The 13,090-nt window shown below is 35.6% G+C and overlaps 1 protein-coding gene across 4 annotated transcripts in view; it reads left to right on the forward strand.

The window, feature by feature from the left end:
• The window catches only part of UNC13C (unc-13 homolog C), a 137,929-nt gene that overhangs the window by 76,903 nt on the left and 47,936 nt on the right, over window positions 1–13,090 (forward strand). For 3 of the 4 annotated variants that reach the window (XM_068204005.1, XM_068204003.1, XM_068204006.1), the window contains exons 17-18: window positions 4,591–4,724; window positions 10,524–10,609. In XM_068204005.1, coding sequence (XP_068060106.1) covers window positions 4,591–4,724; window positions 10,524–10,609 — 220 coding nt within the window. The remainder of the gene's footprint in view (window positions 1–4,590; window positions 4,725–10,523; window positions 10,610–13,090) is intronic. The other variant, XM_068204004.1, reaches the window with a different exon arrangement.

Raw genomic sequence — 13,090 nt, forward strand, 5'->3', positions numbered from 1 at the left:
TTGGTAAATTACCTCAGAACAGAAGGATGCATTTTGTGCTATGGTATTTCCAACCCCATTCTGAGAATTCTCTGTCAGAAGAAGACCAGATCTTACAGATACAATTTCTTCTTAGCAGCTTGTCTGAGAACACTGGTTAGAAAGTAAAAGAACTTGCAATAAATGAGGGACTCCACTTTGGTCTTCCTCCACCTATTCCCTGCAGAAGCCGAACACTTCTGGGTGGGTGGGTCAGATCAAAAACCACAGTATTACTTGGCTGGCCACTGCAGAGGAGCTACTTATGTTACACTGCCCTAAAGAGACAGACAAGTTAAACCAGCTCCTTTCACCTGCCTCTCCTTGAAGAAAAAGGCTGAAAATTCTTGATGAGAATTAATTAAAAAGAATTATGTTCCACTTCAGTTGGTACTGGAGAACACATAAAGTTGCCTGGAGAAGGTGTGGGTGCCCCATCCCTGGAATGTTCAAGGCCAGTTTGAGTGGGACTCTGAGCAATGTGGTCTAGTGGAAGATGTCCCTCCCCACAGCAGGAGGAATGAAAAAGATGATCTCTGACATCACTTCCAACCCAAACCATTCTGTGATCAATGATGATTCTTCAGATAGGGTTTCAGTTTCAAATAAGTTAACAGTTTAGGAGTTAGTTACTGTGTCACAGCACTGCACAGGGAAATCCCTCACAAATTTTGAATGCATGTCTGCAAGTGATTTCTGGCTTTAGGCTCTGTTGAGTAAATTCTGTAACGCCAAATTTTCATTATTTTAGATATTAAAAATACCACTAAAAATTATATAAAATTCTAAAAATAGGTAGGCATAATATGTGAATGTCTAAATATGCGTATATTTTATATATAGTGCATATTATCTATTAGCTGGTGATTCTAAATTAAGTCGTATTATATGTAATATAAGTAATAAAAATGAAGTTTAAAATATGGAAGAATTGTTAAAATTAATATTTCATTATCTAAGACTGGTCTATAAAATTGCCCTCTGTAGCCTTGTGCTGATCAAGGCTGCTGTGTTGGTTTCCCCTGAGTTTTCACTGTATCATTATTAATATAGAAAATAATGTGTTCTGAAACCTAGCTTGGGGCTTGCAGCAGACAACAATAAATAACTTTCTGATATCACAGGATTCAATTTATCAAAGTCACACAGATAATAATGGTATTGATTGCACAGAACATAACAAAATAAAACCAAAGAAAATTAAACCAGACATTAATCCTACGATCTGGTAAAATCAGTGATGGGAGAAGTTGAAAGTCCTCTGTTTCTCAGACCAGGCTTTACAGATTTCTCTCAGGGTAATAGAGATGTAGATTTTAATCTTGCTTCACACTGGGTCTGAGATTGCTTTCTCCAGTCTCAGCCAGTTTTCTAGTGTACAGAATGTTTGTTTGTCAACAGTTCAGCCTTTTTTTTTTCCCATTAAACTTAGAAAACTCCCTCTAGAATTTATTTTTCTTTATGAGAGTATCAAAACACCAGTAATGATTTTAGAGGCTCTGTGCTGCATGATCCATTGCATGAAAATGAATTCAGGTGACTAGGAAATTGATAGTAAAAGGGAATTGAAAAAAACATTATTCGGTGCAAATAATTTATTTTGATTCATATCCTATGAAAAATTGCTCTTACACACTTCCTCTTTCTGATTTTGATGTCTTCTGTGGCAAAAAAAAGAGTTATTAGCTAGTTTGGATCTTGCATTAAAAGAACCCACAGAGAATCTCCAGTACTTACTCCATTTGTGAATCTTAAGTGAATAATATGATTTCTCTTTAAATACACTTTTCTTATAAGGTGTTTGCTACCACTCTAGGGTGATCCTAAAGATAAGAAGTACCTAAGTCAATTAATATGAGAGTATAAAAACCTCTCTTGTTGGTGAGATATCATCTGCTTTTATTGCTTGTTTGATCTGCCAGCAGAAGCCCCTATGGAATATCATTGTTGTGCCTTTGGCCAGTCACTTATTGAGCTTTTAAGTACAGGACATCTTATGGCATATCACGGTTTTGTGCATGTGGGCAGCATCACCATCCAAAGTGATGTTACAGGAGGTCAAGATATTTTAAATAACCTTTCCTATGTGAAAAAAGCTCATGGAAAAGAAAGTGATTCTGCTAATTGGCAAACTTTCATTCATATTAGTATTTGGAAAGGTCTCTTGGTTACTGGAAGAGTAGTCTGTGATTTGAGCTTGTTCAGTGCTGTATCAAACAAAAACAGAAGAGAGGAAACTTCAGAAACTCATTTATTTTAAAATTAAGAGCCACTAATAGCATAAGTTTAATTAAAGATTTTGTCATCTTGTTATTTTAAGATTTTATGTTCCTCTTGAACTTGCCAGTTGTATTTAAAAAAAATTCTCATTGTTATTGTCGTCTACAATAATAATCAGTATTTAGGGTCTCCTATATCTTCTCACTGTATTTGTACCAGTGTGGCACTAATTAGGTATATCAGCTATTTAGTTCATGCTTTTACACTGACAGTTTATTTCAAATGGGTATAAGGAGAGTTTAAAAACAAATCTAAATAGAATCAAATTTCCACCACTGTTTTACCTCATTATAACTGCACTGGTCCAAGCCTGCCAGAGCTGGGGTAGTACTGTCAAACACACAGTGTGGTTTTGGGCATTGCTCTGTGCAGGAATCCAAGAGCTGGACTCTGATCCTTGTGGACCCCTTTCAGCTCAGAGTATTCCATAATTCTATAATGCTTCTACAAAGGCATCTGTTGTACATAAAGAGAATAATAGTGCTGACAATAATAAGGTAAAAAGAGCTTGAATGATTCTGAGCATTTCTAACACACTAGGTAGATTTTAGGATAAAGAATAGAAATAACAACTAGGGATGGGCAGAGTATGCACTTTCTGTTCAGGACATAAAACTACATCTGTAATGTGAGACTATTTTAAAATTACCTTCTCTGGGACTTTTGAAAAGGTCATACAGATTTTAAAGAGATTTCTTTTCCAGAGAATTTTTGTAGAAAGAACCTCCTTGTGCAACTATTACTTTGTAAATCAGTTACTTTTTGCTATCTGTTAATGCACAGAATTTTGCATTCACATTCACAGCCATGAAAAGCTGTCTCAGCCACATGTCACTTGCTGTGAAATACAGTTCTTGGATAAGATGCTGAGCGACGTATGAGGTAGATTTGTCTTCTGCAGCTGCCTTTCAGTTGGTTTGATTTAACAAGCTTCTGAGAAAAAAATGGTCTATTAGACATACACCTTTGAATAGAAGCAAGGCCTTTTTAGTAAAAATATAATGTATACCAGGGAGAGCCCTTATGAGTGACTTTAATACTCTAATGTTCATTTCTGTTTTGAAAAGCGCTCTCATTTGCATGCACAGTTGTTAATTGTTGGTGACACCAGACCTACCATCCTTTGACCTGCTTTTGAGCTTTATTTCTGTTGCTTTAGACACTGAGGTGGTACCCTTTGTAGTTCAACTGAGTGTGCAGCAGTGTGATTAATGATACTTATCTAAAATATTCCACAGTGGCCACAAAAATGGTTTTAAATAGATGTTGTTGAAGTTCCCTTTCTGCCATTCTAAATGCTATTCATAGATAAAAGTTAATTGGGGTTAAATTAACATTTAATTAATTCACTGTGACACTAATATGGTGTTAGGCATATTCAGAAATATACCAGGTCCTTTGAAGTGGTCATAGTTGGACTAGGAATGAGAAGTACAGGGAATATGTGTTTAAACTTGCAGGATCACAGACATGTTTATTTTCTGACTTACTAGCTGAGACCCCTTTCAATCTCACACAGCAGTGTAGAAGAGCATGTGTACCTCTAGCATGTGCAGACATAGCTCTGTGCGGCAGAAATTATTCTTGTATGTGTCCATACAGAATTAAAAATATTTCTTTTCATATTTGGGTCCCTACAATGAAGTTATTTATTGGACATTGATAAGAAATCTGATCCTTCTGCCAACCAAAGGAATACAAAATATTTTTGCCTACAAAATTGTAGGCTAAGAGTTCATAAATAAAAATTGTAGAGACAAAGTCTGTCTGTAAATGCACATTTTAGTGAAATGAAAGAATATAAAATTCTCAATAAAATAAATGGAAATTCAACTGCTTCTTCATTTAGACCTTACATCATAAGCAGCTGTTAGGCCGAATACCTTCAGCATATAATTCAAAACAAAACATTAAACACTCCTCAGCATTGATTTTTTCAGTCTTTATCGTGTTGGGTATAAAAGTTCTGCCTCAACAGGCAATTCTACCTGTGCTGAGTTTCAGTACAGCAAAGAATTTATTAATGTATCTAATTACAGTGTGAGCATGCACTAAAAACCAAGTCTCTATTGATCTCCTTTGCTGACATGACCATCTTTGCTCTATGGTTCTTTATATTTGTGCACAGCCAAGTACAGTTTTTCATACATTCTGCTCTGTTGGTTAGCCAGTCTTGGTCCAAAATTTCTAAAGATTCTTAATATGTCACTCTTCTCAACCAAGGAATAATCTATAGGTGAAACTCCCATAGTATTTTCTCTAATAAAAATATATTCAATCTTGTTTTAACAGAGTAAGAAACAAGAAGTTCCTAAAGAAGAACAGGGACCAACAACAAAGAATTTGGATTTCTGGGCACAGCTGATTACTCTGATGGTCACCATAATAGATGAAGATAAAACAGCATATACACCAATCTTGAACCAGTAAGTACTTACTTTCTGCATAAAAATTAAGAATCATGGATTTATTAAAATAAGGATAAGAAATACACCTGAATCAGAAGTTGTATTTTAAATAGAATCTAGGTAGAGATTTTTATACAGAATGTATAGTTTGATGAAAACTTAATGCTCTGATAATGGAAAGAAAATCTTTTGGTTTAGGAACATTAAGGATAGGTGGTATATGAGTCATCTCAAAACTTTAATAGCAAAATATTCTACATGAGAGATAAATGGATAGAAGGGAAATGTCAGTGACATTTCAGTGAAGGGAATTTTCAGTGTGATGATATTGATGGTATGGGGGTATCGTGGCACACATGGTCTTCAAATCATGCTGAAGCTCTTTTAGGTATGATTTTTAGGCATGTAATTGTAAAGTAAAAAAAAAAAAATTAACAAAAAGACCCTATCTGAATTTATAATTGGCTGGCCAGACTGACTTGAAAGTGTATGAAGTGGAGAGCAGTATCCCAGAGATGGAAGTTGACTTCTCAGAATTGAAGATGCAGCACATGGCGGAGGTACAATCAATAACCAAGACAAGTCAAATAACTTAAGGTTTGTACATGAGTAGAAAGGAGAGAAACAATTGATAAACACAGGAAAAGAAGGCAGTGCTGGGGTTTGAACATGAAATATATAGAAAAAGTGCAAAGGAATACATTTTACGTATTACAGCTGGAGAAACGGGCCTTGCACCAATTGAAATGTGATGTGATGAGACCCTGGGAAAACTTTTTAGCTCTTTGGAACCATTTTACAGAGAGATTGCAGAAAATCTGGACATAGTCTGGCTGTGATGACTTATGCAACAGTTAACATTGAAACCGACATCTGTTTATGACTAAACAATTAATAGAGGTTTCTGCAATTGCATTTAATTGAATGCTCTGAAGGGGAGCAGGAACAATCTGGTTTTTTCAGCCAAAATAGGGTAGATACTAGAAGGCACTCTGTACATTGAGATGTGCTTATCTGTTGATAAAAGGTACCATTCTATTTATGGCCCCACAGTAAAAATGACAAAGAAAACCTCCTGGTGATAACCAGAAGCTGAAAGATATTTAATTGACTTCTGACTCCTTCCTTTACTTGAAATAAATAAAGTATCATTTCAGTCCTGGATAATAAGCATTTCTTTGTTCAATTATCTGTTGCATGGACCTTATTAAGGAATAAGTTCTTACCCTATAGAGGAAAGAAAACACTTTTCCTGTTTACTCCATTTTTATGTCATAGCATCGAGCTTCTCCATTAATGAAAGCTCAACCTTTTGTTTGACAGGCTGTATAAATAATATAGTAATTATAAGTTATATAATTGAGACAAATACATATATGTGATTCATTTCAGTCTCTTCATTTAAATTAAACAAGTGTAATTGTGAGTTAATTATCCTAAAAATTGCTCTAGCTGTATTTCTATACAAATGTGATGGAGAAAGTAAAGGCATAAAGAACAGAGTTCTTCTAAGGGGATTAGTAGGTTCCCTAAAGTACAGATGAATGATTGTGTAAGATGTGAAAAGAGAATCAGGAGTGGACTGAATTGGGACAGATTAAGGGAGAGCGCTTGTGTCTCTGACTTCTCTCTTTTTTGCTGTGCATTTGTAAGTGAAAGAGTGAACACAGGGAATATCATGTCTTTTAGAAGTTGGAGACATCAGAAGTAAAAGATGAAGAGGCTCTAGGTGGAAAAAAATTTGAAAAACTGTTCAGAGTTTCTTTGGATACATTTTTTTTAAAAAAGAAATCTTCTCCTAACACAAAAGCAGCATGTAAAAACTCTTGAGAAAAAGTAAGACAGCCTCTTCCCCCACTGCTTACCTCAAAAAAGAAAATGCATTAAAATAGATGAATGGGACATATAAATTGAATACACAGGAATACTGCAAAAATATGACTCTTTATTAGAAATATATGGCCATGCAGTGTCTCAGTGGAGTATTCAGGCCTACATCCATTTGAATCCTATTTTAGAAATGAGGTAACCAAAGATCCCCAGGAGAGCATTCTGATAAAAGTTTTCACAATTGTATAATATTGCTCAGAATTCTACTCCTCAGCCAGTTTTGGAAACCCTATTTTTATATCTACCTTGGAGGCAAAAATTACACTGCGATGGAGTAGTTTGAACTGTATCAGGTTATGAATCCAATGAAACATGACATGATGGCCTCAGCAAGCACTGCAGCCACTGACAGAGCATACCAGTGGGAGTGTGGGGGCAACCTGCAGTTCTTACATGACATGAGAAACTTGACAATTTTGAGGGAAAAACACGGTCTGGTATCTAAATTGTAAAATCCTCATTCTAGTAGTCAAGCAATGTAAAATGTGTTGGAAACCTGATTCGCAGGCAAATCTGGGGCTTCCTGGTGCTTCCAAATACCCTGTGAGACAGGAGAAATTGCTGTCAAAACAAAATATATATTCTAATAAAAGGAACATCAAATCAAGGACAAAATCTTCCAGTCAAATACGCTTCTGTATTTTGAAAGCAAGATCTAAACTTCAGGCCTCTGCACTTTTTTTTTTTTGCACATATACTCAGAAGAGTCAAGTTGTCACTGTAGTATAAATTTAAGAAACAAGACAGCTCTAATGGGACTTTTAAGTTTGTTCTTTACTGATCCTCAGATCTTTGCAATGTTAGGATCTGTTTTCTCTGTGATCACGTTGTGCTCCACGCAGTATGGAAAGGACTAACAAATGACATCTGCAGGAGCAGATTTCCTCATGCTTCAGGAGCTAGGATGTTTAATACCTCTGAAAAGTTTGGAATAGTAACTTATATTGTAGAAACAGCATAATTGTAACCTACATGTCAGTGAGTTATGAAACATAAGGTCAGTGGAAAAAAATTATGGAAGGAAGTGAAAAAATCAGAGTATACTCTATCTTGAATTGGACCGCATCAGGCCAACTTTAGAATGTTTCTTTCATTCTAGAAAGTGTATCGGATGTGTTTTGCATCTTGATGCAGTGATATTCCTCATTACCAATTACACTTTATTCTGTGGTATATTTAATGTGTGATATTCATATGCTTATATGGAGATCACTTCTTTCATTGAATTTGTGAACATTCTCCTGTGAACAAAGCTGTTCTCATTCTCTCACCATAGCCACTGTGGCTTCTCATGTAACTGTGACACTGACAGACAAGAGTAGTTATATGGACTATATACAGCATCTGTCTTGCCCATTATTTTTTGTTCAGAGAAAGGAGTTTTAAAAATGAAGCTTTGGATAGATGGAGGATAGAGCGCAAAATGTAAGAGTAAATGAGCTCTTTGCTCCCAGTTTAAATAGAATGCATATTTTCCAAAATCAAATGGAAGTTTTGTCTTAAGAATTAGTGCAACAGAGGCCATGCCAGCACTCCACAGATGGTGTGATCTATCCTCTTGCTGCATGCACAGCACAAAACTGAATGCATTCACCCCCTAGGACTGGTGAGATTTAGCACCTGGATGAGACTGTAGCCACCAAGTATGGAAAATGAGCTATTCTGAGAGTGCATCTGAGGTTCAGAGATTTGATAGTCTCAAGAAGTAGCAGACTGGAGATTTGGCAGCACAAATTAAGAAAAATAATTTTTAATTATCATGATAGAATTTTCTGACTTTAGGGTTGAACTAAAGACATGCAGTACTATCTGGGATAAATGCTTTGGGGGTTATATGTGTTTTTCTCATACATTGACTCTTTTCATTTTGTTTTAAGCTGAGTCCAATTTCATTCCATTGATCTGTGGTTTTATATATTGCCCTTCATTAGAACTAGCCAATGAAAACTGTTTTCACTAAATTTTTCTTCATTAAAATCAATAGAGAGAAGATATAAGTGGCTGCCTTGTATGCAATATGCAATTTAGTATTTTTGAAAACACATAGATATGATAATGTATGGGCAACATAATTCTTCTGGATAAACTGAGATTTTATATAGTTCCAACAATGACACAAAAATTGGGAAAATTATGGCCTATGGGGCTTGTGCATTGGTTTTGTCAGCTTCTTACATACAGTAAACTGCAAGGATACCTCTGGTAGTTCCCTCATGCCTGTGACTGGCAGCTGTGCAATGCCCACCAGTCTATGAGAAGTATAAAAACTGTCACAATTTTAGACTTCACCTGAGGCCAGGTGGGATGTGTTGAACTAATTTAATCAACATTGATAATTGCAGTTTGTGTGTGTGCATGTGCTTTCAAAGTTAAAATGCATAGACAAATCTATTTATCACTAATCAAACAAGTGCATTTTTATCAGACCCTGCCTTGCTTTATGGCCAGCCTTGCAATATGCTCAAAAGACAGTGTCAATATTCAATCAGCTGTTAAATACTTCCTCAGAGCAACACTGTCAAAGTTCAAGTGTGGTGCTAAGAGAGAACTCAGAGTGGATTGGAGGTAAAGAAATTAAGACAGCTGGAACACATTTCAGCTTTTGAAAAGAAATTTATTTTGTGTTAATAGAGTTAATACAAAGTTCTTTAATTGAGCAGTCATTAGCATAAAGAGGGCTCAGTGAACTGAGTTAGCAACTGCTTCCTATTAAAGTAGCAGAGCTAATGAGCTGTTTAAGTACTTTTTCTTTGCAGATATGATCAGGGTCAAATAGGTCTCTAAAATGAATACATTACTTGGATCATACTGCTACCACTTTTAAGTTGCACATAATTCTCATTCTTTCTATGTCAACAAGACCTTTAAAATTCTTACATTTTTGCAGAAATTATAACAGAATATTTTCTGAATTTGATTAGTGCTTTACTAAAAGGTCAAAATACTTTGGATCCAATTCTCTGCTAGTATAAAATGTAATAGCCTCAACACAAAAGCCACAGAGCTCTGTGTATTTCCTCATTAATATATTCCCTTATTTTATGTATTCCTGATGAACTGTGGGTGTATTTGTGTGGCTCTCACTGCACCCCTGTGCTATAAACAACTCCTTTACCCTACTGGGAGATTCTGTGTTCTACTTTCTGCTCTTCATCTGCCTGACCTGCCTGGCTCTGCCTCTGTGTCCTGAGAATGGCTCATATTAATGTCAGTTCCACACCTGCATTAAAGACAGCCCTTTTTTTAAGACAAAAAATGTGACAAAACCACAGTGTTGATCATTAAAATATCAGCTTTTGCTAGTTGCTAGCAGTGAAAATGGTAATTCAAAGATTAAGGCCTTTCTTTTGCCTTGAATAACAAGCAGCTGGGATCTATGAAAAATTTGTGTTAAAATACCTAACTGGTAACAGCAGAAAGTACCTAAAAAGGACTTCTCAAAGATGACATGAACCATGAGACCAAAACTAAAATTTTGAATCAAAATCTGCATTTCACCACTTATTATTTTCTTTATAATTTTATCCATACATCAAGGTGGAAGTCTTCAGTGAGTTGGATTCTACAAGTATATAAACCAATATAGCTTCACAGACAGTTTCACTCTTTTCCACTATCAGAAGGGAATTAAGGAAAACCTGTGGCTAAACATCTGAGCCAACTGTTTTGTGTTCTTCCTAAGACAGCTGATTTATCTAAAGTTGAGGAATCATCTGCAAGAGAGATGAATGTTTCTTGATTTAAAATGTCATGTGAGGAAAGTTTTTATGTGAAGATTGGATGGTTTATATAATTGTTACAAAATATACAATACAGTAAGTGGGAATACTAGGGGAATTATTTTATGGAAATATTTGTCTTTTTGGTGTGCAGCTGTAAGCATCATTCCTAGCAGCAGGTGAACTGATGTAATGTGATTGATTGCAGGTTCCCTCAAGAGCTGAACATGGGAAAAATCAGTGCTGAAATCATGTGGACTCTGTTTGCCCAGGATATGAAATACGCTCTGGAAGGTAATTAGAACAAACTATTAATTGCACTAGTGAGTTCAGCAAGACTGATTTTCACAGCAAGTGATACCTGGCATCAGATTTCAGTGTGTGATTAGAGCTTTCTGGTGTACTTGTTTAAGATGCTTCGTAAGTTAGTGAAAAAGAAGGGTTATAAGGAATCAAATCATTGTACTGTGAGTATATGAAGTTATGTGTGAAAGAACAACACAAAAGAATTGTGACTTGAAATGCTGCTTCTTAGATCTGATAAAAACCTTCAGTGTCCAAAGAGACACATACGTGCTTGCTAGAGAGCAGTGTAGACACTCTGATTTTTCTCACTAGCTGAAAATTGCTAGCTTGCCCATAAGGAACATTTGCAGAATGAAATTATGGAGGAAACACACACTTATAATTAAATCTTTTTGTGTTCAAAAGGCAGGATATATTCATTCTAGTTCCAGCAGAACCAAATGCAGTTTCATTTTATCTCTTAAGATATTGTGGTTAACCATTGTTAAAATATATGGGGTTTTGCTATATAGCAGATTGTCTCCAACTAATGGCTTCAAACACACAATAAAATATGGTTATTGCAGCAAACCAAGTAAAAATACCCGCATGAAACTGGCATTGTCATTAGTCAAGTCTGCTACTAACTACAGAGCAAGTCTAAAAAGGGTGAGAAGAAACATGATTGCATTGGATTTAAAAAACAATGCAATTCAACAGGCATAAAATATTAAAAAAAAAACAAATATTTGAAGAAACACTTCTATATTATTCTCTCCAGAATGTCTAATGCAATAATATCTGTGCAGTGGTGCTTTGATGACATGGCAGATTTTCATGATGATATAGAAAGAGAAAAGATGAGTGGCTGAAATGGCTATTGATGGAAGAACTGTTTTGTTCATCTGCTGTTGTGTTACTTTCTTTTGTTAGTCATGTTATTTGAATGTGCAACTTCCGTACTAAGCATAGCAGAGGAGAAAGGAAGGAAGGTAATTAAAATATGTACAAAAACAACAGAAGATGTGAGACATCTTAGATGTGGGTAGGAGAAGAGATGTTCAAACTATAGTTTCACAGTGCTGTGCTGCAGTCATGTCAGAGTGAATTAGAAGTGCAAGTTTGAGAAGGGATGTCAGGCAGGAGATGATCCTTTAAGAGTGATCAGTGAAGGCAAAAGCTTCCAAAATCTGAGAAATGTGAACACCAAGTGAAAGCCATTGTTTTAGATTAAAGCATATTCCTGGTTCCATCAGGGAATCTTCTGTCTGGGGAAGCTGTCAGTCAGGAACAGCTATCAGAAAACTGCTGGTCAGTAATTCAGTGTTGTGGTTCCCTTACAGATAGCACAGATTACTGAGGATTTCTAATAGTCACCAATTGCCATGACTTCATGACCTTGGGGGTGTAGTTATACTCTGCACATGGACACCCATCCATCTGAGCACCCAGAGCTTGTGCTGCTTTAGCCATTGAACTATAAACATTCTGCACTGCAATGAAATTATCCACAAAACATCACTCACTCTATTTGTTCATTAGAGCACACTGATCACTCAAAAGGCAGCTTCAGATCAAGTTGTGGCTTGTTTCTTGGTTGTAAAGAATAGAACAAGAAGCTTGTAAGAAAGAGTGAATTATACAATATATAAAGTGTGGATGTTTGGACTGAATCAGGACTGTAAAATAAATATTAATGTTAATATTAATCCTTATTTTGCAGAGAGAGATGTAGAAGGCATTTGACTTTTTATGTTCCAGACCAGTTCCTGAATGCGGTCTCATTTCTGTGTTGCTGTGGATACTGACTTTCTGAGGAGAGTAAATGCCATTGTTGGCATTAGGAATTCTAAACTGCTCCCAGAATCATTAGTGAAACGGTTCCTGCGTATAAATAATAATTAAAGGAAAATGAAATTAGTATAAGTTGTCATTTTGAAATTAGCACAAATTATTATAAATATACACAATTTCACCTTCTATGATTTCATTCCTAAACAAGAAACTTAATAAATCTAGTCAAAAAAATATAGATCAGTATACTGATCCTCTACCCAGCTTTGCTGGGATTTGAATTATTAATTCTTTCAATAGATATTCTGTAAAAAGGGTTTAACTCAGTTGTTGATGGCAATAATATCTTTTTCTTTAAATTCTATAAGATTAGAAGCAAGGTCTTGAATATGTTCACAGTTGGTCCTCATGGTTTTAATGGAGTTCATTAAAATGCATTGCATTCTGCTATGCCACTCTCGCCTTCCAAGTTATTAACATAGGCTACCATCTGTTCATACCTAGTGTCCAGGGCTGTGATTGCAATCTTTCCCTACTCTAATTTAGTATTAATCTCCTGAAGCAGCATCTTTTGTGTTACGAAGTTGATTCCTTTCTGCATCCAATCAAGAAGCAATGAACTGGTTCAGCATTGTTTGTAAAAGGATTGTTCATGTGATAAAAAAGATAAGATTAGCTCATCCAAGATCCTGTTTC

This window comes from Anomalospiza imberbis, chromosome 13 (assembly GCF_031753505.1).
Source record: "Anomalospiza imberbis isolate Cuckoo-Finch-1a 21T00152 chromosome 13, ASM3175350v1, whole genome shotgun sequence".
Taxonomy (NCBI): domain Eukaryota; kingdom Metazoa; phylum Chordata; class Aves; order Passeriformes; family Viduidae; genus Anomalospiza; species Anomalospiza imberbis.